At 47.8% G+C, this 26,281-nt stretch overlaps 9 protein-coding genes across 9 annotated transcripts; 3 read left to right on the forward strand and 6 right to left on the reverse strand.

Moving 5' to 3' along the window:
* Window positions 1–387: 387 nt before the first annotated feature.
* PEX2_044450 (CaiB/BaiF CoA transferase family protein) lies at window positions 388–1,503 on the forward strand (the record flags this gene model as incomplete). Its single annotated transcript, XM_016741720.1, has 1 exon — window positions 388–1,503. One exon carries the CDS (start codon window positions 388–390, stop codon window positions 1,501–1,503), a length of 1,116 nt encoding a protein of 371 aa, XP_016603422.1.
* A 251-nt stretch (window positions 1,504–1,754) lies between these two features.
* Window positions 1,755–4,148, reverse strand: PEX2_044460 (GMC family oxidoreductase; the record flags this gene model as incomplete). Its single annotated transcript, XM_016741721.1, has 7 exons — window positions 1,755–2,305; window positions 2,368–2,734; window positions 2,791–2,862; window positions 2,916–3,378; window positions 3,432–3,678; window positions 3,738–3,863; window positions 3,920–4,148. 7 exons carry the CDS (start codon window positions 4,146–4,148, stop codon window positions 1,755–1,757), a joined length of 2,055 nt encoding a protein of 684 aa, XP_016603423.1.
* Window positions 4,149–6,864: 2,716 nt separating this feature from the next.
* On the reverse strand, window positions 6,865–8,259 carry PEX2_044470 (aspartate aminotransferase family protein; the record flags this gene model as incomplete). Its single annotated transcript, XM_016741722.1, has 1 exon — window positions 6,865–8,259. The coding sequence occupies one exon, from the start codon at window positions 8,257–8,259 to the stop codon at window positions 6,865–6,867; it is 1,395 nt and encodes a 464-aa protein (XP_016603424.1).
* Window positions 8,260–8,862: 603 nt separating this feature from the next.
* PEX2_044480 (ATP-grasp fold, subdomain 1) lies at window positions 8,863–10,539 on the reverse strand (the record flags this gene model as incomplete). The annotated part of the gene is made up of 1 exon (XM_016741723.1): window positions 8,863–10,539. The coding sequence occupies one exon, from the start codon at window positions 10,537–10,539 to the stop codon at window positions 8,863–8,865; it is 1,677 nt and encodes a 558-aa protein (XP_016603425.1).
* A 1,333-nt stretch (window positions 10,540–11,872) lies between these two features.
* On the reverse strand, window positions 11,873–13,759 carry PEX2_044490 (fungal specific transcription factor domain-containing protein; the record flags this gene model as incomplete). Its single annotated transcript, XM_016741724.1, has 3 exons — window positions 11,873–12,704; window positions 12,767–13,204; window positions 13,269–13,759. The coding sequence occupies 3 exons, from the start codon at window positions 13,757–13,759 to the stop codon at window positions 11,873–11,875; spliced, it is 1,761 nt and encodes a 586-aa protein (XP_016603426.1).
* A 1,802-nt stretch (window positions 13,760–15,561) lies between these two features.
* PEX2_044500 (TauD/TfdA dioxygenase family protein) lies at window positions 15,562–17,261 on the forward strand (the record flags this gene model as incomplete). Its single annotated transcript, XM_016741725.1, has 10 exons — window positions 15,562–15,922; window positions 15,980–16,008; window positions 16,195–16,254; window positions 16,314–16,356; window positions 16,406–16,467; window positions 16,517–16,607; window positions 16,665–16,823; window positions 16,878–16,977; window positions 17,035–17,114; window positions 17,176–17,261. 10 exons carry the CDS (start codon window positions 15,562–15,564, stop codon window positions 17,259–17,261), a joined length of 1,071 nt encoding a protein of 356 aa, XP_016603427.1.
* Window positions 17,262–17,421: 160 nt separating this feature from the next.
* PEX2_044510 (Major facilitator superfamily domain, general substrate transporter) lies at window positions 17,422–19,645 on the reverse strand (the record flags this gene model as incomplete). Its single annotated transcript, XM_016741726.1, has 15 exons — window positions 17,422–17,585; window positions 17,641–17,760; window positions 17,814–17,888; window positions 17,945–18,084; window positions 18,142–18,229; window positions 18,291–18,344; window positions 18,400–18,454; window positions 18,515–18,684; window positions 18,739–18,776; window positions 18,830–18,895; window positions 18,946–19,023; window positions 19,077–19,123; window positions 19,189–19,216; window positions 19,277–19,370; window positions 19,438–19,645. The coding sequence occupies 15 exons, from the start codon at window positions 19,643–19,645 to the stop codon at window positions 17,422–17,424; spliced, it is 1,425 nt and encodes a 474-aa protein (XP_016603428.1).
* A 515-nt stretch (window positions 19,646–20,160) lies between these two features.
* On the reverse strand, window positions 20,161–22,083 carry PEX2_044520 (Transketolase, N-terminal; the record flags this gene model as incomplete). Its single annotated transcript, XM_016741727.1, has 1 exon — window positions 20,161–22,083. One exon carries the CDS (start codon window positions 22,081–22,083, stop codon window positions 20,161–20,163), a length of 1,923 nt encoding a protein of 640 aa, XP_016603429.1.
* A 1,112-nt stretch (window positions 22,084–23,195) lies between these two features.
* On the forward strand, window positions 23,196–24,728 carry PEX2_044530 (glycoside hydrolase family 30 protein; the record flags this gene model as incomplete). Its single annotated transcript, XM_016741728.1, has 2 exons — window positions 23,196–24,057; window positions 24,127–24,728. 2 exons carry the CDS (start codon window positions 23,196–23,198, stop codon window positions 24,726–24,728), a joined length of 1,464 nt encoding a protein of 487 aa, XP_016603430.1.
* Between the last annotated feature and the right edge of the window lie 1,553 nt (window positions 24,729–26,281).

A 26,281-nucleotide genomic window follows, 5' to 3' on the forward strand; every position in this document is an offset into this window, starting at 1 on the left:
TTCATATACTTTTGTTCGTTTTACTATTTACAATAGACAGATGCTCTTTGTATAAAAATACCATATTACCTTTTATTTATTTACAGTCCTATAATGTCAGATGTATGTTCCTTCTATTGTAGATCGTAGATATTATTGATTATTTTATGCCAAGCAAAATACTGTAATGACAGCTTTCTAGCGCGATCATAGTATGATGTGCATAATTTCCCCGCATTTTGATATCCACGGACCTCGGATGCGGAGAAGTATTAAACGGCAACTTTCGAACACTTTGGAACTTCATTGTTCTCTGAATGAAATATACAAAATGTCACCATTGAAAGGAATCAAAGTCATTGAGCTAGCAGGGCTAGCTCCAGGTACGCAAACAATCCAAGAAACACCATGATCTCGTCACCACAACTAACAATCACCCCAGGCCCATTCGCAGGCCTCCTCCTAGCCGACTACGGTGCTTCAGTCCTCCGTATAGACCGACCCAGATCCATAAGCGGCGACCAACTGACTCGCAACAAAACCTCCATAACCCTCGACCTACGCGACCAAACCTCCCTAAGCATCCTCTTACGTCTCCTCACAACAGCCGACGTTCTAATCGACCCTTTTCGCCCAGGCGTGCTCGAACGCCTCGGCCTCTCCCCAACAGAAGTTCTCCTAAAGCACAACCCGCGCTTAATCATCGCCCGCATGACTGGCTTCCGCCGCGACGGAAAATACAAAGATATGGCCGGCCACGACATAAACTACATCGCCGTCTCAGGCGTGCTGTCGATGCTCGGCCGTGCAGCAGAAAAGCCCCACGCTCCAGCCAACATCCTCGGGGACTTTGCTGGTGGCGGCGCTGTATGTTTCCAGGGAATCCTGCTAGCGCTTATATCCCGCTCCCATACTGGTCATGGCCAGGTCGTTGAAGCTAACATGGTCGATGGCTCCGCATATCTTGCTACGTTCCCGCGACTTGGGAGGAATACTCCTGCGTGGGCGAAGCCACGTGGCGAGAATCTGCTTGATGGGGGATGCCCGTATTACGATACGTACGAGACTAAGGATGCCGGGCGGTATTATGCGGTCGGGGCTCTAGAGCCGCAGTTTTATGCAGCGTTGGTGCGTGGGTTGGGATTTGACATTAAGGATCTTCCGAAGAGGGAGGATCGGACGCAGTGGCCAGCGTTGAGGGAGATCTTTACGAGGAGGTTTAAGCAGAAGACGCGTGTGGAGTGGGAGGCTATTTTTGATGGCACGGATGCTTGTGCTACGCCTGTTTTGGAGCAGGCGGAGCTTGAGGAGGATGGGTATGAGCAGCGGCCTATGGTGCATTTGGTTAGTACTCCCGCGGCGCCGATTCCGGCGGATAAGGGTGGATGGTCGGGTGGCGGGCTTTTGCCTGGGGATGGGGGTGTTGATACGCTTAGTGAGTGGGTTGGATGGGACCAAGGTAAGGATTTCGAGATTAGGGGGGATGGGGCGTTTGTGGTGGTGGATGGGAAGTCAAAGATTTGAGGTCTTTGATATGGTGATATATGGAAGACCTTTATATTCTGTCTATACTAGTCAAATATCTATGTTCAAACTGATTTAGACTATGTAACGCACTCTAGCTAGGCGGGTATCTGTCATTACAAGAAACACTTCCGGTTCCCCTTCACCCAAGATTCCTAACACATCACCGACATTGAACTTCATAAATACTAACGCCGGGTTTCAACCAGCATGGATTATCATTACCATTAGCACGGAACGCAAACACCAGCCTAGATATACAGGCCGTAGCCAACAACAGCATGCAAAGAAACAAGAACAAGAGAAGTCCACACGGGCGACAAAGCAGCACCGCCATTACTAGTGGGACTACTATTGCTCTTCGGGGTACCACTCTTCTTCGCAGTAGCTGTGGTGCTGGAAGGCGTGGAAGTCGATCCACTGAAAGCTGGCTCGGGTTCCGACGGCAAGTTGTAATATTTGCGAATAATGTCGCTCGCTTGCTCAGCCACGCCGTATGTCGAGGACATCAAGTGCGTGGACAAAGCGATGGGGATGACACTGGCATCTGCAATGCGCACATTGGAAAGGCCGTATACGAGCAGATTGGCGTCGACCACGCCGCCCTGATTCTGGGGCAGCATTGCGCATGACGAAGACGGGTGGAACTCTGTGCCGCCGTTCTTGCGTAGCCATGCTACCCAGTCGTCGTCACTCTGGACGCTTGTCCCCGGGGATGTTTCGTTTGTGAGGCTTTTGCTCATTGGGCTGGTTTCGCCGATTTGGCGGGCGAGTTTGATACCTGCGAGGAGGATCTCGTAGTCTAAAGTGGTGTCAGTGTTGGGAGCTTTGGTTTGCGCCTTGCTTGGTTGGAGGGGTACACACCAGCTGGGTTGTTCAGGTAGTTCGGGTCGATGACAGGGTAGTCCATTGGGTTTGACGAGTTGATGTAGATACGGCCGTGGCTGAATGGGTGTTGGAGGGCAGCTGTGATGCCAATATCGCCATTCCCATCGCTGTTCATGAACAGGAGCTCGATTTGACCAGTCGAGCCGTTGAAAATCTTCGATGTTGTGTTACAGATTGCTTTGTAGCCGGTGACCACGCCGTCGTCATAAGTCGTGTTCGGTGCATACTGATCGATTGAAGCGATGAATTTCGAGTCATATTCATCGACTTTGCTGCCGTACATAGCGGTGGAATTCACGTAGGCAACGGCCGAATCGATGTAAGTGAGGAATTTGGGATTGTTCTGCGGGAATTAGTATACCGTATCGCCTTGTTTGATGGAGGATACACAAGACGCACCTTATCTTTGCCGTTGTCGTAAAAGATGGAACCTGCAGTGTCCACATTCGAGCTCCATTTCACTGTGGCACTCTGTGCAACCAAGTCAGTTACATGCTCATCTTATGAATAGTAAGCGCACTCACAAAATGGTCTTGAAGGTGTTGACCGACACCAGGAAGTTCAGATACAAGGTCAACACCAGCCTTGGATAGGACATCCTTGGGGCCGACACCACTGTAGAGCAATACAGCCGGGCTGCCGATAGTGCCACCAGCTAGGATGACTTCCTTGTTAACCTTAACCTTCAGTTTCGTTGAACCGCTGTCAGTTGTGTATTCAACAGCATTTGCTGTTTTCTTGCCGGAAGATGTAGAATTGCCGAAAACAAGCCGGGTCACATGCGCATTTGCCAATACATCGTAGTTGCCCTGGTCTGCAAGCGGATCGAGATAACCGGAACGACTGTATGACCGCGTCCAATTTGAAGGGTTGATGCAAGAGGTCGAGACGTCAGCGCCCAAGTTTTCACCTCCGTACATATTGGGAGAAATGGGAATGCCCATGCTCTGCAGTGACTTTAACCAATTGCCCACTTCGGGGAATGTGCTAGGAATGCGTTAGCCTTATCGGTCAATTCCAGAGAACAGGAATGAGCATACTAGTCTGGGTATGTTGTATGGATCGGCCCGCTGGTGCCATGATATGATGCATTCCAGACGAGCCCCGCCTCATCAATCACATCTTGATCAGTTGGAGCACTGAAATTCTCGCTTTTTTTCATAGCAGCGTAGAATGAGTCCCACGACCAGTTATCGGCACCGTCCATATCTCCCAGCATGTCTTTCCAGGCGTTAATCTCATCTTTACCGGGACGGGTCATGTACAACCCATTGATGGCGGAACTGCCTATATCACTGTGTTAATATCCCGTTGCTTGTTCTTCGGAATATGACGCCTATACACACCTCCAAGGACCTTGCCACGGGGCCATTCAATCTCGCGGTCGTTTGCATTAGGTTGAGCAACAGTATAGAAATCCCAATTCAAAGGCGTTGTCCATAAAGAATCGAAATAAGAATATGCCGGTGTATCTGTACGAGCATTAGAGATGTCGCATGACCCCGCGGAATCGAACAATGGAACGCACCTATGCGCTTGCGATACTCGTCTCCGTCTCCGCCCGACTCAAGAACAAGTACAGTGTGGTTCTTATCCTCCGAAAGACGAGCGCCCAACACGAGTCCAGCTTGACCTCCTCCAACAATCACAAAATCATAAGCATCGTCGATTTTCGTGCGCGGTGATAATGCGCTCGCAAATTGGTTCGCAACTAGGCTTGCGCCTACGATCTGGGTAACGGATAGTCCTGGTCGCATTGTGAGGGTGTGCGACGCAGATTGTCGAGAGGTGGTGGAAGGGTGGATCTCATATATAAAAAGTCCATCGCAGTAAACAGGCTCAAAGCTGTGGAGCAAGACCTTTGAAAACCTTGTTATGAGCTTTGGCGATTCTCAATTTTACGCACGATGATCCCAGATAAGCACATCCTGAAGCCTCAATCGCGTTAGATGAGTGGGTCCATCCTAGGCTTCTACAAATGAGATCTTGGTTCCGCTTGCTCCACATGTTTTTTTCCAATAAATCAACTTTGTTTTCTTGGAACAGGTCTTTCTACCCGTCCTCGTTCCATGTTTCTTATCGCGTGTTCCTGGAATATTCAAGACAATCAGAATTTTTTCTTACAATTGTACCATGTATTGTCTCTAATCCACATATATTCAGTGGTTCCAAGCCCAATATCACTAAGTGTGTACGATTGCATTACCGCAGACAACACATCACTTTTCTGATGCTATGGCTGATGACAGCATGGTTGCTATGCACCAACCAAAGGCATAGAGCCAATAATTGACCGGAATTATCTCCACTAACAAAGTGCGCATGAAGGGTGGGTCTCAGAAAATATTCTGATAGGCTGCCGGCTAGATGATCGTAATTATAATGCAGCCAGTAGCCAGCCACGATAAAGGGCTGTACCTAAAAAGCTAGAACAAAGACCCGTAAAAGTGTCTGGATTTCTATGGGCGGGAAGTGAAACATCCATATGACGAAACAGGGACCGATCGATTCTGATCGCACATTATTGCACGCTGTCCATTGATAGTGATCATGTAATATTGACTCAGAATGATCTCAGATAGTGGAGGTGTTAGGGTTATGCTCGTCAGCTGCAATTTATTTATGTTCGGCCGATCTAACCAGGTCCCGCTCTGAGGAGCCACCTCGGCAAAATTATACAATTTTGCGATGAGCTTGCTTGGTTCGATCCATTTGGAAGAGACTATTGATTTCCAAGGGATTGTGGTAAAACTATCGAAGTCATATATTATTGGTCGCGCAAAATTTTCAATCCCATCAATTCCTTAATTCAATGTTGTTCCTGGTTACATAGAAAAGTCGTCTTCACCATTCAAGCCTTTTCCACCCTATATTCTACCTACAACACCGATAAGGGGAAAAATATCCATAGAAAAAGACAGTTTAGAAGAATATCTGAGAAGACATCTCCAAAGACTAATAAAAAAGACGTCACGAGGTCGCGTAAGTGGCCGACTACTATCCTATGATATACGTTGTAACCCCAAGTTCATAATACATTGACTCATCCCACATGCCGGGTGTTGATGAAAGGATTCGTGGCGTCTTGGATGAGTGGCAATTGCCTCGTAGGGTATCCTTTCAGCCACTTGATCGTTAAGGAGACGCCACAGTCCTGCGCCCTTGTGATATCAAAGATACTAGCATATCGGCGATGTCCGTCCAGCCATCAAGACTAACTTGATAGGGTACAACACGCCATCTCCCTTCGCTGTTCAATCGAGAAAAGTAAAACCAGCGACCGTCAGAAAGGACACCCCGGTCGGTGCTATCTGATTTTTCTTCGGCCATCTGGTTGGCCTGAACCATTGCCATATATACTAAAAGCTGCCCTAGGTGGTCCCGGTTGGCCTCTAGTGCTACCAAACAAGCCATCTGATCCCGCTCAACAAAGAACATACCGTGGTCCGCTGTTACTATACACTTGTGTGGCTTGTTGCGGTAGGTAGTTTGTCCCCATCCAAGCAAAAGCCCAAGTTGGCGAGTTACCTTTGGACCACCGTGCAAAAACCTACGAGTCTTCAGATTCTCGCAGATTATGGAAAGTAGGGTATCTATTGACCAATGCGACCGAGCTTCGGTGGGCTTTATGGGGCTTGTTCCCTCCTTAAACGTATTAGGCCAGGTTTCTATGGATACTCGTTAGTTTTTATGAAGCGTAATATATGATGTCTCAGGTGCCGAAATTGCCATGTCTCGTAGTCGCAAGCTTCGGGAAGACCAAAAGGCTCGTTGATATCGGTTGGAGCTATATCCGCTGCTGCGACCTCGGGGAGTTCAGTTTCAATACGATGGTCATTGATGAATTCTTTTAGTTCGTTCGTACGGGCATCGCGCGGTTCTGTTAGCTTATAGAGTCGGTCCCACCAGCTTTCCTAAGCCTTCAGCTGTTAGATAGCGCCGGAATTTTGATATGAACTAAAAGATGAGAATTCTTCATTTTTAGTTCAAGTAACCAGAAGTCGATAATTTGACTTCTACCCAGGGAAATGCATTGGCCGAAGCCCAAATAGGATAATAGCTCTAGATAGATAAGTATGAGGTCATATGGAATTTTTATACAAAGAGGAAGAGGACACCTCCATGTATTATAACAAAGAATAGTTAGGCAGCTTCTCATGCGTCGTTGCCCTTTTTTAGTAGTCTTCTTACATGCATTTTCAAAGGTTGATTTTCAGATATTTTCCCCCTTGTCAATGTTGTATCTGAAAGGATAGGAAGAACTAGCCGCAAAATATCCATAAATGGGATAGTAGACAAGCAAACAGAAGTTCAATTCGAAGATGCGATAGTCTCATTGCTACTAACCATAGGCCGAGAGAGAGAGAAAGGTATGAAATCAATCCAGCGACTGAAGACCCCAGACAAGAAAATCCAACAGACACAATAGGAAGAAAAAGAAATGAAACCTGTCACTAGCAGACAAATTCTTCATCACAGAGGCATAGTACCTGGGGTTGTTGCAAATGCCTCTTCCAATATTTTCAAGCCACTAACCAGCTGGTCCTCGGTAATAGTAATCGGCGGGGCGATACGAAAGGCGCCACCAAAGCTAGGATGGCTACTGAGATTGGCCCACAACCCTAGATCGTAAGCCCGATCCCCGATTGCCTTGCCCAAAGCCAGCGCAGGGGTCTTGGTCTCGCGATCCTCAACAATCTCAACCCCTGCCATAAGTCCGCGCCCACGAACATCGCCGATGCAGCCATACTTTTCCTTTAGTGTATTAAGCCGGCCATGGAGTACCTTACCCATAGCACGAGAGTGCTCAACCAGCCCATCACGCACCACAATCTCAAGCACTTTATCACCCACAGCAGCAGGCAGTGGATCATTAACATGGGTCGTGTAGAAGCAGAAATCCCGCTCGACGCACACACGCTCGATTTCAGCACTCGTAACGACAGCGCTGAGGGGCAAGCCATTGCCTAGGGTCTTGCTAAGAGTGAGGATATCAGGAACGACACCTTCGTGGTTGAAAGCCATAAGATCGCCGCACCGGCCCACGCCCGTCTGCGCTTCGTCGACGATCAAGAGCATTCCGCGCTTTTCGCACTCCCGTTTTAAAGCCGCGAGGTAGCCTGGCGGTAGGACGTGCATGCCCGCCGATGACTGGATACACTCCACGATGCAAGCCGCCAGCGATCCGCACGATTGCATATCGATCATGCGCCAGCCGTACTCCATCTCGGTTTCCCAGTCGTAGGAACCGTCTGCGCGACGGAAGATAGAGCGATATGCGTTCGGCGATGGGAGCATCAGCATCCCTGGCATCAGGGGGCCTTGGCCTTTGCGACCGAAGTGGTATTGTGCGCCTAGTGCTTGGGCTGTCACGCCATGCCAGCTACCCCCTAGTCCGACGATTTCGAACTTTCCGGTGTATACCTTGGCCATCTTTATCGCTGCTTCGTTGCTCTCGCCACCGGTGGAGAGGAAAAAGGCTTTGTCAAGACCGATTGGTAGAAGATTACAGAGACGTTCGCCTAGACTGATCACTGGGGGTGATACCATTCCTGAGAAGAGGTGGTCTAAGGAGGCTGCATGGTCGGTGATTGTCTGCACGATTTCTGGGTGTCCGTGGCCAAGCAGGCAGGACATTTGGCCGGATGTGAAGTCTAGCACTTTGTGTCCGGAGGCTGTATACACGTAGAGCCCCCTGCTGCCACAGATCACGTCTTTGTTGAATTTGGTGCCGTAGTTGAGCAGGTACTTTGATGTTTTAGCCTGAAGTTCTTCTTGGTTGACATCGCTATACAAGATAGGATTGTCATCACTCTTTGGGGGCATGCTTGCGACTGTGGATTCTTCTGTGGTGATTCCGGGGGCCATGTTGAGAGCTGTTGATGATGAGTAGGATGATTATGACCGAGTACTTATATTCTCTTTCCGAGTAGGAGCCACGGCCCCTTACGTCTGTTATCGGGTTTGTTTCTTTGCCCCCCTTCCCCTCATTAATGGGCCTTACAGCGGGGGGTAGATCATGTACTTTTTTCACTTTGTTATCTTTGCCGCGGAGCCGCGGCCAACAGACATCCTCGCGCGCTGCAACCAAAGTCTCGACTCCAACCAAATAATTGAAAAGACATTGCTCTGCTGGGAACTCCCAAAAACCCAGTTTTCAATGAAACATTGACACATGGGTAAATATCTCTTGAACTGAGGTTCTTGTTGTATCCAATTGATATCTATATATTGAATGAAGAGCGTCATCAGCATACTTTGACAAGAATATCATACATTTCGAGGATGCTTAATAACAGTGCCTGCATCCTAATTTGCCTGGATTTTCTATAGATTCCATTGTTATATATGACGTGTCAGCGCTGTTGAAGCCCTCACACCTTCTAGTCAATGGCGTAAAGTATCCAAAGAGTATAGCATATCAATCATAATTTTGAATCCATATCCGCCTCGTAGTAAAAAAGGAAAACATTAGAAACCATCCGTGTGCTCCCTAACCCGACGCTCGATTTCACGGCCAATGCGCATCGCTTCATGGCGGCACTTGCGCGAAATAATGAGGAAGAAGGCAATAAAGTTGCCATATACTTGCCCTGTACTAGGGTCAAGAACTTCCTCACCGTCCTCCATGAGATTGGCACATCTAACAACGTGGGAACCAACCTGCTCTTCTTGACCGACGACTTGCGGATCTGATCGCAACACTGTTGCGCAAATATCGCCAAATCTGTAGACACCTCCCTTCTGAGCTGAGACAAACAGCAGCTGCATGTGGTATTGGGGCCCGCTCAGGAAAGGTTTGGACAAGGACACAATGCGCTCTTTATCGGCCAAGGCGTTCAAAAGGGAGATACTGTAGTAGGATACACCGTATGTACGTGCAGTAGCTTCAACTTCTTGCCAGCCTGGTGCACGGGGATTAATTTCAATAAGGAAGACGTCCTTTGGCTGCGTTGTTGTGGTAGACGGTGTTTTGGGCTGCAGGTCGACAAGTCCGTCCGTGTCAGAATCCATCTTGGCATAGTGGCAGCTTGAGTTGCGCAATTTGGCCTCGATATGCAACATGGCATTTTGGAAACCAGCAGCCAAGGCAAGCTCATGCAATCTTTGCTGAACCGACTGAAGCTCATGTGGAGGAAGAGATGATGGTAGCATGTTTGACGTCTCAACGAAGTTTTGTACGCGGGCACCGCTTTCGTTGTTCTCGTAGTCTCCAGCACTGGGAAAGTCGTCATTGACCTCGAAGAAGACAACCTTGCCATCAACAAGGACCATATTTGCGTCAACTTCGGGGCCCTCAACGTACGTCTCAATGACAACTTCATCGCCGTGCCAGGCGGTAAAAGACTGCCGCCATAGCAAAGGTACCTTTTCTCGCAGTTCCTGCTCGTTGCCAACCTTCCAGACACCCTCAGAGGACCAGCCCTTGGAAGGTTTGACGATAAGAGGATAGGAAATCTGCAGTCCATCCTCGGAGAGCATCCTCTCTACATCTTCGGGAGATCGAACGAGTCGGCAGAAGACGTTTGTATCAAGCTGTCGTGTTTTGAATTTGTTTTGGGCCAACCCTACAGACTCTGGAGGCGAGGTATTGAAGCCCAGCTCTGTGGCTGCGTGCGCTATGATGGTATGAAGGTGCTCGTCGACACTTAGGATGCCATCAATCCGTTTCTCTTCCGTGCCATTTTGGTATCCCTTTAACGCCGCTACAATGCGGTCGGCCATTCCCATTGTTACAGTCATTTCCAGCGGCACGAATCCTTCGCGGAGATGGCTATATGCGTCATCAGACAGCCAGTGACCAGAATCATCAAACACGACCATTGCTATATTCAGTGAGGCAGCCGCCAACAAGTAGCCTTGTACCTTAGCCAAGGAACCGGCTCCAACGAGCGCTAGACGCTTTCGAGGTATGTGGCTTGGTGAGAGCCAAGAGAAGGACAGGCGCTCAACTAGTTGGTCATTGATTGCCTCGGACTTAGTTGTAACAGAAGACGAGCCGTCATTTTGCACCATAATTGCTCCGTAGCAGTACGAAAGCAAGCTCGAAAGGGTCATACCATGATACGTCTCGATAGTGTAGCCAGTGATGTGCTGTCCTGGGGTGACAAAGCCTTGGACTTTGATCACATCTAGACAGTCGATCATGCGCCGATCAAGAAAGTCAGATTGGACTACATATCCAGACTGCAAGGGTAGCAGCAGTTTGACTAAGCCGTTACCCTTTGGGAAGTGATCCCGTAGAAACTGTAGAGCTTCACATGGAGAACAACCTTTAGTCGAGCCATTGGTGGAATCGTCGGATGTACCGTTGGGGTATATATTTATGACTGCAGTGCTTGTCTCCTCTGGTAAATTGTTGAGTTTCCATGCCCATGTCACATCATTCGAGTCTGTTCAATTCGCCAGGTTAGCAATTTAAAAGATTCAAATGGCTTGAGACTGTTACCCATTTCTGGCATTTGTTCTGTTTCCTTTCGATTCCGGTAAGAAAATACCTCAACCTTTAGCCGTGAACACGTTCTGCTTTTAAGTTCAACGAAAATGGCATTTCTAGGTAGATATGCCAGCCGTTCAGACCTAAAAGCGCTAGAGGGAGAGGTGACTCATTTGATGATATTTAGCTAGGTGCTTATACCCCTGTAAACCCAGTCAGATCTCCTAGTTACTCCGAGACACTAATGTAGTCATCACACTAATGCGGTCCCCAATACTGCTAATCCCAAGGAGGGAATATTGCTATTGATATGGCGGATGAATTAGTACACCAGTTTTCGTTCGCTACAACCAGGTATTCGTTGAAACCGGGCTTTACTGTAGGGCCCCGTCAAACTAACCTTGTTCTGTGCATCGGAAGGCCGACGGCCAGGAAGTCAAGCTCCACCTAGTGCCATATAATCCATGCTTGCGAGTGCAGGGGTCAAGGGGCGGCTGAGCTTTTCGGTACAGCGAGCCAATCATTAACAGATCCTGCGGCTATCTATGAATCAAATAATCAAACATGTCAGCCTCAGGATGATCTTTTGTCAGCGGCGTATGCCAATCCTATAACTACATACAAGTTAGTTGAACTTCTTCCAAAACTATCTCAAGATTAAGCTGAGTACTTATATAGCCCATTGACCTACATATTACCTTCTTAAACTGCTTGTTTTATACCATACAAGTATAAACCTCGTCTATATTTCCAGAACCCATAATTCATCCCAAGAATCCCCCTAGACCTGTCTCTGGGTGTTACAATTGAAGAGAAAGGCATGATTATTAGCACTACTCTCTTAATGCCACATTCTAGGAGCTTACTGTCGACAGAGGAGGCATTTTTATTATCTGAAAATAGCCAACTAAGCACAAATAAAGCGACTGAAAATGTCCACATGATGCATTCCCCGCCGTCTATACTAACCTTAGAATTGCACCGTATACAGAGGATGTGTATGGTGGCCAAAGCGTTATAAAGTAAGTCCATGCATACTTTCTTTCACTCCATAATTTGTAGTATATCCCAAGTACTCGGAAACATATCATCGACAAAAGCCATATCCGGTACAAAGGGCTGACGCAGTTCGACATCCGTCTCCCCCGACTTCTCAACCGGTGGCTCTGATCTCAACAGCTTGTCAATGACATCGGAATGTTGCGCGAGACAAATATCACCCAGATCCCACCCAAAGTTCTTGTGGTGCGATCGCAACGAATCCAAAAGGTCACTCGCCATTCGCAGAGAACCACTTTGCGCAAGACCAGCTGCCTGTTCTGTCTCTAGTGCACACCGAATCAAAAACGTCACCGTTGCTGAAAATGTGAATGCCACGACAGGTAGCCAGTAGTCACCCAACTGTGCTTCTCCGAGTTCCTGGACTAGAACCACAATGTCCTCCGCGGTCCTACGGGCCTCCATAACCCGATTAGCCATGTGCTCTACATTGGAGTCTGTTGCTTGCCGCTCGCGATCTAGGTCGATGCGCCGGAGGAGGAGTCTTGTCGCTAGATATGCTAGACGCAGGTTGGAGGCGCCGGGGATGTTTAGGTTTGAGCCGCGGATGATGATCTTGCGAATGTCTCCTGTGAGCGAGTCCACCCATTTGTTCAACTCTAGTTCCAAATTCCTGGTTGGTCCTTGGGTCTCGGTGCGGATGCTGTACACTTGCTCCAGACAGTGGTCTAACACGTCGGTCAAGTTCATGAGTTCGATGAACACCGCGTTTGCTTCGTGATCTCGTTCCCAATCTGATAGGTACTCGGATATTGGGAGCGGTACGTCGTATTGTGATCTTCTGATATGGGGAGGTGTCCCATAAGCAAGACTTGACCTGTTCGATGATGAGTTCCTAAAATGGCTTATTGTCTAGAAGGTTGGCGCTCGAAAACATACCAGCGATCCAGGAGTAAGATAGACCACCAGATCTTCATTCTTAAATGCTTTTCCTCCCGTGGAATATCCCACGGGAGTGGGTTTCGATTCAGACCCAGGGAGTGGCACAACGCAACAGCCGAACCAAGTCTCACGCCGTTACCTGTCATAGATGTGGTTGGACGGCCCCCAACATCCAGGAGAATGGCCTTTATTGTGGATATTCCAGCTGACGCGTGTAACTCAGAACACGAGGCTTCAATGGCAAGATTCCAGACAAAACGAACATCTGGGCATCTTTCCCGTGATAGAAGGGGGTCATGTTGCCATTGAGTAAGCACGTGGGCATACAGGCACGCCAAAAGTGCAGGAGAAATGCGATGCCTGGCATTTGTGTATTGCGCCCGAAAAGAGCTTTCTTCAAGTAGTGGGAGGCAAGGATTGATCTTTTTCAGATATCTAATTGATACAGTTAGTGTCCAAAACTTTTGTCAAATACTGATATAAATCAAGTGTGACCCACATGTCTATCAGATGCGGCCCCCATGGCTCTACAAGCTTTTCAATAGTCTGTAGCTTATGCAATGCGGGACTGGAGTTGACCATGAGCCCGAGCGGCCTTTTTTGCACTTTCGTGAATATAACTGGGGACGAGGAACTACCTGGCTCAACGGGACGAATTTCACGAATTCCCTGACCACCCGAAATGTTAGACAGATAGTCAGCCAAGATATGATTATCCCCCGTCACTGCCGGACCGAGGATATGGGGGTTATCATCGTCGGCCTCAAGAGATAGCGGTGTATCCTGGTCGTTCTGAGCCTGTGTAACAATGGAGAACTGCGGCGAAGCGGCTACCACAGGCGGTTGACTCAGTGAGTGGCCGCCCGCGATTGGCGTTCGTAAAGTCGGATGTGGTAGTAGTGGCCCTGTCTCCGTAGAATACCTCTTTTGTGGTGTTGACTTTGGTCTCGCGTTAGGAAATGTGCAATCTGTGCCGTGCGCACGACACATCAGACACGCCGCGGTGTGGGGCTCCAGTTTACATCGTGATTTCCTCCGCCGGCACGGTACACATGCTGGCTTCGTGTGAGACCGATATGGTCGTTCGTCTCCACTTTCCATCTTGTTTGTTAATGCTTCTCGGATATAGGGAGATTCCCGCGGCGTGTTCCCCTCGGCGAAGCCTTGAAGTGATGTGTGTGTGTGTCGAAATCGACTTCTGTCCTGTTCCTAGGATAGGAAAGAGCAGTGAGTAAAAATCAGGCTCTCCCTAACTAGATAAATTGTCTTATGTGATTTATCAACCTTCAATTCGCCCGTATCCGACAGTCTGTTGCAAAATCAGTCGTTGCAGCAGGGAAATTCCGCGGGGAAGAGTGGGTCCTGTTGTAAGTGGTCCGTGGACTTCCCGAGATCAAACCCGTGGACTAGATCATTGCTTAGGTGAACTTAAGAGTTGTATTTCTAGGTTTTTATATGTCTAACTGCTGATATAATATATACTCAAGGTGAGATATAATTTAGCAATATGTAGGATTAAATAGAAGAATACCTAAATTCGGCATTCGTCGTTGGTCAGTTTCGTACTTGCGACGTGGGGCTGTGGGGCCTGACACGTGATTCCAGATAGAGTAGGACCAATCATACATCACAAAAAGACCCCCCACCGTATAACCTCAATATTGGACGTGGAAGCAAAAAAAAAATAGGTAGCTTCTCTTTGATTAAACGTGTCATCCTTAGTGCAGGGGCCATGCTAATCTTCTCTGTATATTTTCAGTTGACCATATGCCCCGAAGGGCGAAAGATCTATTCGTTCAGTGCATTATAACTTCACTTTTTGGCAGAATTATACCGCCTACCATATTGGTCGAGTTTGCTTGTTCGCAACATCTTCATGCCTTTAATTCATCCTAGGCTACGCAGCTACAAGGATTTGACTATTTTGAGTTTGCTTGTTGCAATGACCAGAGGTCACTGAGCTGTTTAGGTGCATACCTCGATGTGCCTAGGAGGTCACCATGAGTGAACGTGCCTTGCGCATCTAGAGGATGCTCTGGAAGGTTCAGAATGTGTCCACAAGCCAGCTTAAGACAAATCTAGCCCAACTTTCTCCCGACTTTGATGCTGCTGCAATTATCGCGGCTAGTGCAACTTAATTCAAGAGTCAACGGTAGTCCAGGTAGAAGCTCGCGAAACTATCTAATGCCCATACAATGAATATTTTTGCTAAAGCCACAAAACTTATTTCTCCTTGTCCCGTATAACAAAGAAAAGGATGGGGGAATAACAAATATGAAGAATGGCCCTGAGATGGGGGCCCGTGCGATATGTACATTTCCAGTACGGAGTAGTATGGTCCAACAAACCGTCGGACAACAGACCTTGGTCCCATAGATAATCATCCAGGATGTTACGTGCCTCATTAGGAGGTTGATTTTGCCCTTACACTGCACCAACTAGGCTGTTGTCTAGAGAATATCTTCACTTCATATACATACCCCATCGGCACCACGTGACCCTAACCTGCACTGGTATGAATTACAGCAAGTTGCACTTCCGAATTTATAAACACTATATTGCGTGCGTATTCTCCACATGTTCGACATCTAATCTGACAAGCGAAAATACTATAGAGAAACAAGTAGCCGATTGGACTCGAACAAAACGACTAGGATATGGCGTTTTGACGCAATCGAGGCCGAGTATGAGCTCAACGGGATATATAGGATGGAGCAAATCTACTTCTATTTTACCCGAATTGCAGGCCTTTTATTTATTTGAAATACCCATTACAACGAAATCAACAGAATATGGCTAATCTTGAAGCCCGCAAATATATTTCCGCTGACTCGGGGTTCCCCATTACACTCCATCCTCATTTCAACGAGAAAATCAAGAACCATGTGCCCCCAGAGCCTCTCCGCGAGCCATTTACCCCGCCCAAAGACCGGGCCTTTTTTGCAGATCCGGAGAAGAAGGCGTTATTCTCTGTAGCGAAGCAGGTTGACTTGACAGAGTCTATTGGAACTGTTCTTGAGAATGTGCAATTGTCTCAGTTAAACGAGACTCAGTTAGATGAATTGGCACTTCTTGTTAATGAGCGAGGAGTTGTCTTTTTCCGGGATCAGGATCTTACTACTGAGAAACAGGTTGAACTGTTCCAGCATTATGGTAAGCTTATATGGGGCTTTCGAATGACGGCATCGGATTATTAATTTGAGCGTGCAGGCATCTTGGATAAGCACCCTGCTCAAAAGGTAAGCTGAGAAACAAGCTATTTCCAAGTTTCAAACAGATTCAACTGACATGAGAATTATCAGGACCAAAAAGTATAGTATACCTCAGCAAAGTTTCTCCATATACCCGTGAAGAAATTCCAGGATTGATTTCATAACCACTTCACCACATTGCGTTCTTGTCGTAATTGCTAACCCGCCACGAAGTTCGTGAATATCAAAGGCAGCCGCGAGGATCACCGTGAAATCCTAAGCTACACGCCCTGGGTAAGATAATTCTCGGATCATTGAAACCAAAAGTCTAACGGCAAACTCTACTTCTATAGCCTAGTGGAGATTTCCACGCCGATACATCATTCGAGATCAATCGTATGTGGCGAACCATACTTTCTGATCAGCAATTTTTGACACATCATAGCTCCTACCTACTCCCTACTCAGAATGGAAGAGCATCCCGAAGTCGGTGGTGACACATCTTGGGTATGACTTAGATCCATATCCCACTCAAAGTAAAATGCTGACTTTACAGGTATCTCAATATGGCATATACGACGCCCTAAGCGACGCGTACAAAAGGTTCCTCGATGGCCTTCACGCCGTACATACCTCAAGACTGCAGTGTTTGTCGCCATAAAGCCTCTCGTGATAGGAAGTTTGTTAATCCACTGAACACATAGATGATACCATCCTCGATCTATGGGGTGCAGGTCCTAATCGCCCTCCGATCGACACCCACCACCCAGCTGTGCGCACGCACCCAGTCACTAAATTGAAGGCTCTAAACGTGAATCCTGGATTTGTGACTGGGTTTGCTGAGCTCAAGAAGGTGGAATCTGGTACGTGAAATACTCAATGAATTGGGTTGTGGTTTAGGGCTGAGGTCCTTTTAGACAAAGTTCTCGATTTCTTGGCATATCATATCCACTCGGCGGATGATCACTATGTTCGTTGGAAATGGGCCGTTGGTAGTGTTGCTATGTGGGATAATCGGTAACTATGCACTGTTATCTTTTACTGCTTGGGAATAGGGAACTAATACTCTCTTAGGTGCACCCTTCATCGCGTTATCCCTGGTACATATAAAGGAGAGAGACGGGGTATTCGGACTACTGTTTTCGGTGAAATACGTGAGTACTATCTCGATATCTCTCGACTTCCAATGCTACATGTTTTGCTAATGTGCCAAAGCCTATTTCGATCCCACTAGCGAAAGCCGTGCAGAGCGGAAGTTGCGTGAGGAAAGCCAGGATGACGAGGGTGTTCTGGTAGTCTGAAAGAAGAGTAAAGCACGCAGTATTATTCACAGACTATAATTGTCTCATTGATTCATGAATTAAATTTTGTTCAAATGGCGATGGGACTTTTGTGCAGACTTCAGACCCCGGTCGTAAATAGATTATTTTTTTGCAGATTGGACGATTCATCAAGTCCAACTTATTTCGAAGCAGCTGCCTCGGAAACAACAAATGTCTCTTTGTCAGAGAGGCTAACTTTGTGTTGCTCCTCGTCTTGGGCCTGAGGCAACTCGGCGACCTCCTTGGAATGCTCGATGGGAACGTGGGACCTGACAACAAGCCAAGTGGGCCAGATCGAAAGAACTGAAAAGGAATGTTAGTATTCTTTCTTGCTAATCATTGAGTGTGTATTACTTACCAAGAAGGATAGTATTAACGATGAGTGGCACTCGTCCACCGTGCCATTTCTTCGAGTTTAGACCGTAAGAGACAGCCTGCGAAAAGCTCTCTTGGCCACGGAGGATACCGGACAAGCGGGCTATATCGCATCAGTGATTTGTAGATAGAATAAACTGTTTGGATTTGACTTACAGAGTTCGGAGATGTTGTCGGTCATGGTGGAGAGAAGGTAATAGAGGAAGTTTTGCAGTGATTGCTGAGCGAATTCTGATAAAAGAAAGGTTAGCACCGTGTTGGGATATTAACTCATATATTAGACTCACCCCAGAGTAGGACAACGAAGAATCCTTCAACAAAGCCTTTGTCGGCCCAATCAAGTGTTGGTGGGTTCTTGGTGTACTTTTCTTGGATAACCCAGCAGTAGACCCAGGCAACGATGTGGACGACGATCACGTAGAAGAAGCTGTGGCTCTTGTTAGCATTGCTTCAATCTTTTATTGTGAATGCTGATATTGCGTACCTGTACTTGATTCTGTTTCTGATCGAAAGGCCGCGGTAATCCAAGAACCGACTAATGAGTGTCGAGGCAAGAAGAGTGGCGAAATAGGCTTTCGTTCATGTCAGCACTGACGCAAAATTGTGTTTTCATATATGAGTGTGCAAACATACTGACAAATCCCATCAGAGCGCGAGCGCGCACGCCGAAGTAGTATGTTTTGAAATCTAGACGAACTAATTAGTAATTGCAAATAGTGAAGAAGAAACAGACAATCCATACTTCCAGTGTACATATTGAAGTATGCGGCCCAGAAAACAGGCAACAGCAAGAGAATCTAGGAAGGTTAGTCACCTATACCTTATGGCCACGATTAAATCAATGATGTTGAACATACCTCTTTGCGCTGACAGACTTTCCAGAGCTCTTTCATTTCACCACGCCATGAGTCCTGAAGGATAATTTTGACCTTGCTTCCGTCGGTGCGCTGGACCTTGTCGGGTGACGTGAGGAAGAAGGCTATAGGAACAGCAGTACATTGGAGCGCGATGAAAATGAGATATGTCTCTGTTGTGTGTTAGCAATTGTCCTGGATGTTCTATCTCGCTTGTATCAACTTACCAGATCCAACTTTTCCTTTGGCATGGGCGTCCGCAGCACTTTTCATTTGTTAGTAAATCCCCTTCGTAATATGAATTTGAATTGAACGTACTGGTTGAGACCAAGGACAATAGCACCTCCCACCAACGGGCCACCTGTACGGAACCAAAGCCAAATACTGTTAAAGTCAGTCATCTTGTCCCTATAGAGCATTCTGGAATATCTCACTTCATATATCGGCCTCGCTTTGTAGGCTCGGGATAACCCAGTGCCACGGCACCCTCAGAGGCCCAGAAGAGACCGGCGCTAGAAAGGTTAGTGAACGCTCTTATTTCATGTGATCGATATAGGATACTCACGATAAACCACAGAATACCGATCCAACCAGCACAAACCATACATTTCCCTAGATGGTGATTAGTATTGATCCCTGAGTTGTACACGTAGTTCCAAGGTTGAAAAAAAACTCACAAAACGGTTATTTGTGTATAAGGCAGCACTGTATATAAAGTCAGTTCCAAGATCACACCATTTCATATTCTGCTTTAGTAATACGTACGAATACAACGGATATCCCACAGCGCCGAGCATCAGGGTCCATCTCAAGCCAATCCGATTGGCGATAGGGCCACCGAACAGACACAAGATTCCCACTAGCAAACAAGTTAGAAAGACGCCCAATTCAAAATTTCAGTTTAATTGCGGCGATATGTCACATACTGAGACCAAAGACAAGCGCATTGGCGGCATTAATCAAGAAAGGTTCCTGCGCGCCACCAGCACCCAAAGCATTCATGGCATTCCACAGGCCCGGGGCCGTGAATCCCACACCTCCGATAATGCAGGCATTGAACAATGTTCCGCGATACCATACTCGCTTTTCAATTGGCGTATCGGACGAGGCCGAGATAGAACCTTGTTCAGCCATTATGGCGTATGGTTTAAGCTTAAACGATCGTAAGCACTTTGAATCAAGCCACGTTAATAAAATCCCTAAACGCTAAATGGGAAACACGCTATATATAGTGTTTTTTCTGCCCTGAAGAAACCAACTACCGATCTGAAGGTTTCAATGTTGCATTAGGCCTATTCTCATCTGTTAGCAAGATTGCGTGCTTTCGAACTCTTGTGCTCTAGTGCCTTCTTGGGACTAGCGTCGGCTGCCAAGGCGGGATTTGTGGAGTTCGGCCAATCAGCGGCGGAGAGGGCAGATAACTGTGGGGAATTCAGTGGAGAGACCCTGTTGAGCCAAAAGTCGCTTCAATTGCCGCGATATCGGATTGGGAAGGCGGGTAGAATTTGGGGGCCCTGAGGTCTTGGCCTTGATAATGAAGACGAAATTGAGTAAGATATACCGACAAAAGAGGCATAGACAATTGGAAAAGTAATTTTTATTTAATTTTTATTACATGAAAAGGTCGTTACGTTTAAACATTTGAAAATTTAGTTTCCAGACACCTCCTTAACAGCGGCGATGATATCGCTTGGTCCGAGGCCCTGAGCATTGACTTGCTCGTACAGACCACCGCAGCCCTCCTTGATAGCACCCATGGACTTGAACTTGGGTGTGAAGTTACGCTCAAGGAGGTGGGTACCCAGGCGAGAGCCGAGACCAGTCTTCTGCGCAATCGACTCAACGACCAAAACAAATGGTGAGGATCCATAGATCTTGATGGTCTCCTCATCGACCACGTTAAGAGTGGGCTTGTTAATCAGACCGACATCGAGGCCCTCTGCACGCAGGTTCTCGACCGCATCAAGCGAACGGTAGAGCATATCACCGAACGAAACGATGTAACCAGCGGAGCCCTTGCGGATGACTTCTTCCTTTCCAGGGACGAACTTATAGCCCTCGCCAAAGAGCTTCTGGTCAGTGCCCTCCTTCAAGATGTAAGGGACCTTGGCACGAGTGGAGAAGATGAAGCGCAGGCCCTTGTTCCAGAACACCTCATTGACTACGGCCTTCATCTGCTCGCCGTCGGCAGGGAAATAGAGCGCAGTACTGGCGGCATCCATCAGACCATTGTCGGCGAAGAAGTGATTCAGACCGAAATGGCAGGTGTTATCGGCCATCTCATCGATACCGCTGTGAGAGAAGTGCGAGAGAACGGTGGAGTCGTTCAGACGGGCCATGGTGATCTCTGAGATACACATCTCCAAGAAGGCGGAGAAGGTAGAGAAAACACCTTGGCGCTCTCCATTGCTGCCAAATCCGAAACCAGCAGCGGCAGAGAAATTGCCGCGCTCCATGACACCAGACGCAACAAAGGACTCGGGGTGCTTGGCCCCGATGGCCTTTAGGCCGGTGGAACCTGCCAAGTCGGAGTCAATAACCATGACGCGACGCTTAGCCTCCTCCTTGCTCAGTTTGTCAAGAATATCATTCACGGCATCGCCGAAAATGGTACGGTTCGCACCCTTGTCCTTGCTCGAACCCTTGTAAGTGTAGGGGTTTGTGCCAGGCTTGATATCATCGTAGAAAGCAAGCTGCTGTTTGCTGTATCCGCGCTTGGTGAGGTATTTGCGAGCGATTTCGACTGGAATGACGTCATGCGCATGTGTTTCTCCCTCGATTTCCTCAATACCAGGGGCCATCTTGCGGTCGACAACAACAGCGGCAGGACCGTCGTGGTTGATGACTTCGCACATGGCGCCGTAAAGGGAGTCGAGATCCTCGCCCTGGGCGCGGAGGACCTTCAGGCCATGTCCATCAAGGGTCCGAGCAACCTCATAGCCCTTGAGGTATTCCGAGGGGTGTCCAGCAATCGTGACATCGTTATTGTCGATGAAGAGCTTAACGTTCAGGTTCTTGCCCACGGCAAGGCGTGCAGCCTCGGCGTCATTTCCTTCTTGCTGGGATCCATCAGATCCCAACAGAATCACATTCTTGTCCTTGTTGGCCATAGCAATGCCATTGACCATACCCCACATGTGACCCAGACGACCGGAGCTAAACTTGACGCCCGGCGTGAAACCGAGCTCGGGGTGGCCGGGAAGATGGGAGTCGGCAGCACGATAGTTCAGCAGGTGATCGGGCTCGATCTTGCCGTCCAATGCTGCTAGAAGGTATTGTGTGGCTACACGGTGGCCAGCCTCGTCGTACAGGGCATCAACCCATTTATTGGGGTTGGCGTTTATGAAAGCAAGCAAGATGCAGACTTCAGGAGCTGTATCGAAGGGACCCCCAGTGTGGCCCGCAACACCACGGGCGGCACCTGTTGCTGTAAAGGCAATGATGGCATCTCTGAAAATGTTGATGTTGTGTTGCAAATCGCTCTTCTGTTGAGCTGATAGCTGTGGGGTCTTCGGGTCAAGCTTAAGCTGCTTGAACTGCTTGAGATCGACTGGGAATTTATGGCCGCTCATGGTGTGAATTTTAGTTTCCAAACTAATTTCAGTGCAAGAATATTGAAGGAGCAAAATGAGTGCGACGGAGGGGTTATTACCGTTATAACGTGTGAAACGTCTGTTCCCAGCATGTTGACGTCATAAGCACAGCGTATCTGGAGGTGACCTGTTTTCGGCGTTCGACAACCTGCATTCTTTGGTTTCTTTCATATTCCCTCATAAGTTCCACTTATTCCAATTTTTACACAGATAAATTCCAGATTCTTCCAATGATCTGCAGATTCTTACATGAAATGTTGAAAATGTCCCGCACAACCCATCGCGACAGCCACGTGCAGGGCATTTTAGGGCTGGCGATCTTCTTGATTCCTCCCTAACCTGGCTCATGGATCGACTACAAGTATGTATAACTATAAATGCCATCAAGAGTGAAGAATTGGATTCACTTCGAATAATCTAGTCCTTTAGGCAGAATTCATCTTCCTTTTTTGGCCCCCTCCCTCTCTTTTGCCGGGTACTAGACAGCAAGGGATATTTTTTTCGAAAATTCATACACTGTTTCTTGCTTCTACTCTGATCTAAACTTCTCCCATCTAATTTGTGGCTGTATGCTTGGTGGCTGTCGCTTTAGCCGTCCCCCCTGTAGATCAATGCTTCCACAACGCCTCAGCCTGCTGTTTCAGGCTGTTTCCGGGCAACCCCGCCCCGAATAAGCAACTAGAGCGTACAGTCAAAACCCTGTATAAATAGTACAATGGCATTGTACTAGCTGGAGAAGAACATTCTAAGCAACTAGTATTCTCTAATGGGCCTTTCCCCCGAGATAGCCGAGACAACAAGCCAACACAAGCTGTCGGGACCCCGTCGGGAAAAATGTGGCGTGCATTAGTCGGTGATACTGTAGTATCTCTCGTCAGCTTATGGCTCAAATTATGGGTCTTAAGCGTCTCTGCTTATTTTCCCCTTAACGCATTAGTGCACTCATCTTTTAGGAAAATGGCCGGGTACAACCTCTGCAAGATTGTCGTTTGTGGACATATAAAGACAGGGCATTCCCACAATTGATAATATCTAATTTGCCCCAAAAAAAGATATTCTCTAAAATCCTATCTTAGGAAGCAGCATACAACATGCTTCCATCGCTTCTTCCTGTGCTCCTGCTTTCGGTGCTAGCAGAGGCATCACCTGGAAAGCGAGCAAACGCAGCATCGGCCTACTCTTCAAACTCAGATGGCAGCTACAAACTCTCTTCAATTGCTGCACCAGTCCAGGGCAGTGGTAGTCCAGGCTCCGAATCGACCTGGAAACTGAGCATCGATGATACATCTAGCGGACACAAACAAACAATCGTAGGCTTCGGAGCCGCTGTCACCGATGCCACAGTCACCTCCTTCAACACGCTCTCTGCCTCCACGCTACAACAATTGCTCAATGAGCTAATGACTGGCGCCGGTGCTGGATTCGCTTTGATGCGCCATACGATTGGTGCTTCTGACCTGTCTGGTGACCCGGCGTATACCTATGACGATAATGGGAACAATGCGGATCCATCCATGTCTGGTTTTAACCTGGGCGACCGTGGAAATGCCATGGCTGCTATGCTGGCTAAGATGAAGTCCCTTCAGTCGAGTTTGAAGATTCTTGGTTCACCTTGGAGTGCTCCCGGGTGGATGAAGCTGAACGGTGTGATTGATGGTGCTACAAATAACAATAACCTCAACGATGGCTACTTGAATAGAGGAGGTACTGGAAGTACTGGCTATGCCAGTGCCTTTGCACAATATTTCGTCAAGTACATCCAGGCCTATGAGAAGCTTGGCGCCCACATTGATGCGATTACCATTCAAAACGAGCCCTTGAACAGCCAAGCTGGATATCCTACAATGTATGTGTATGACTACGAGTCTGCACAGTTGATCCAAAATTATGTTGGTCCGGCTCTGGCTCAAGCCGGCCTGAACACTGATATTTGGGCATATGATCACAACACTGGTATGCTCTCGATAATCTGGCATCTATGAGGGAGAATGAGGACTTTGTTTGCTAACGGATGAATATCAGATGTGCCCTCCTACCCTCAGAACGTTATCAACGGTGCTAGCCAGTATGTCGACTCGGTAGCGTGGCACTGTTATGCCAGCAATGTAGACTGGACAGTCCTCACCCAATTCCACCAGACCAACCCCAACATCAAGCAATACATGACAGAATGCTGGACCCCCGCATCCGCCTCATGGAACCAAGCCGCCGATTTCACGATGGGACCTTTGCAAAATTGGGCATCGGGCGTTACGGCCTGGACACTTGGCACAAATGATCAAGATGGTCCTCACCTGTCAAGTGGCGGCTGTGGAAACTGTCAAGGTCTGGTGACTATTTCTAACGGTGGATATACTTTTAACCCAGCATACTATATGATGGCTCAGTTCAGCAAGTTCATGCCGCCCGGTGCGATTGTGCTGAGCGGTACCGGGAGCTACTCATATTCCACTGGAGGTGTCCAGTCTGTTGCTTCGCTGAATCCAGATGGAACTCGCACTGTTGTTATTGAGAATACGTTCAGTAATGATATTTACATTACTGTGTCCACTAACAGTGGTCAGGAGTGGAGTGGCAACATTCCGAGTCAGTCTGTGACAACCTGGGTGCTTCCTGCAGCATGAGTGAGAAGGGCGCTGTTAGCTGAGATGCGAAGATTCTTGTAAATTACCCGTGCGATTCGCATTCTCGAATGTACAAAGTTTTATACTAGCATCTTTAATCAACATAAGCAATCCAGCTCCTCTCTCTCAAAATAGGGCCAAATATTATGTGTTCAATCCGAGCCAAGAGATGTCCATCTCTTAGTGCCACTTTGACCTCTGACATGCCCATGGTCGTGCATATTGTGGGGGAGGTAAATAAGACCAATCCGCAGGTAACCCTCGTGCCGCTATACGAGACCGTGATAGGCCCGACCCCCTCACATTACCCCAAAAGGGCAGTTCCCGAACCACGATGTCTTTTCTTCTTGAGCTCAGCCAACTAAACCATCTACACTGACCACGCGACCTATTCCAATTTTCCTTTTTTGTCCCAAAATGGCCACGCAGTCCACATCAGAACAAGTCGACAATCCCCCGGATTATGATAGTATCCCGCCCCGCAGACCTGTCATTGAATGCATACGGACCACTGCAGCCCCTGAACGTACGCCGATCTCACATGTATCTCTACGGCTTCTGCCCTGTCACTAATGCGACTTTCCTCAGCACCGAGCGGCTCCGTAAGAGGAATCCTTCCGGTCCATATTTCACCCATCTAACCACCCATGACAGTCCCAGGCATTCAAAGTCAACGGGATGATCTATGTAGCAGCCCAAATAGCGAATATGCCTCGTGGGGGGTATGTTACCGAATCGCTTGCAAGTGCGGAACGGATGATCCGTAATATAGAGGCGATTCTGAAGGCGGCGGGGTCTGGTTTGGACAGGATTATTAAAACTACGGTAGGATCTGATGATTCGTGGCTGTCGAATCCTTTGGGGCTAACAATAAATGGGTTTTCTTAGGTTTATTTTACAGAAAACATGTGGGTTCATGTAATAGATGATTTTGAGGCTCTCTATAAGCGGATCCTTCCGTTTGCACCGCCGCGAACTACTGTTTTTGTTCCGAGGATGGCTACCAAAGGTAATAAACAGGAGATACAAATGGAGGTCATAGCAGTGGAGTAAAATATTTTTGCTTTTCAATTGCAAATTGTCACATTATTTGAGCACACACTATCTCTAGTCAATTTACTCCGTACTTGCACACCACCTATCACCCTGCATATCTCTCCTGACTACGGAGCAGCATGTGATTGGTGTAAGTACCAGTCGATATCATAATGCCTAGCCTAGACCACGATGGAAGTTACCCCGTGTACTGCAGGTACTCCCTAGTTCGGATGCAGATCGGACCACTCCATAGTTTGGTAAGGCTCTGCAACAACGAGGTAATCTCTAGGTACTTTTGGGGGGCCCTCCGTTAATTTCATAGTGATAAACTGCGCAGTTCCCTGCATAATCACCTCACGAGGCTGAACATGCAGGCATCCGTTCTTTTTGTTGCTGTCCCCACATGGCCAGCCTCAAGCTGAGACTGTTTTCGTGTCAGTCCGTATTTCAAGGGCTATTATTGGGTGCATTCAGAGACTTGGATAGGTCTCATCCTCAGCCCTAGAGTTCCAGCC

This window comes from Penicillium expansum, assembly GCF_000769745.1.
Source record: "Penicillium expansum strain MD-8 chromosome Unknown contig145, whole genome shotgun sequence".
NCBI classification, from domain to species: Eukaryota; Fungi; Ascomycota; class Eurotiomycetes; order Eurotiales; family Aspergillaceae; genus Penicillium; species Penicillium expansum.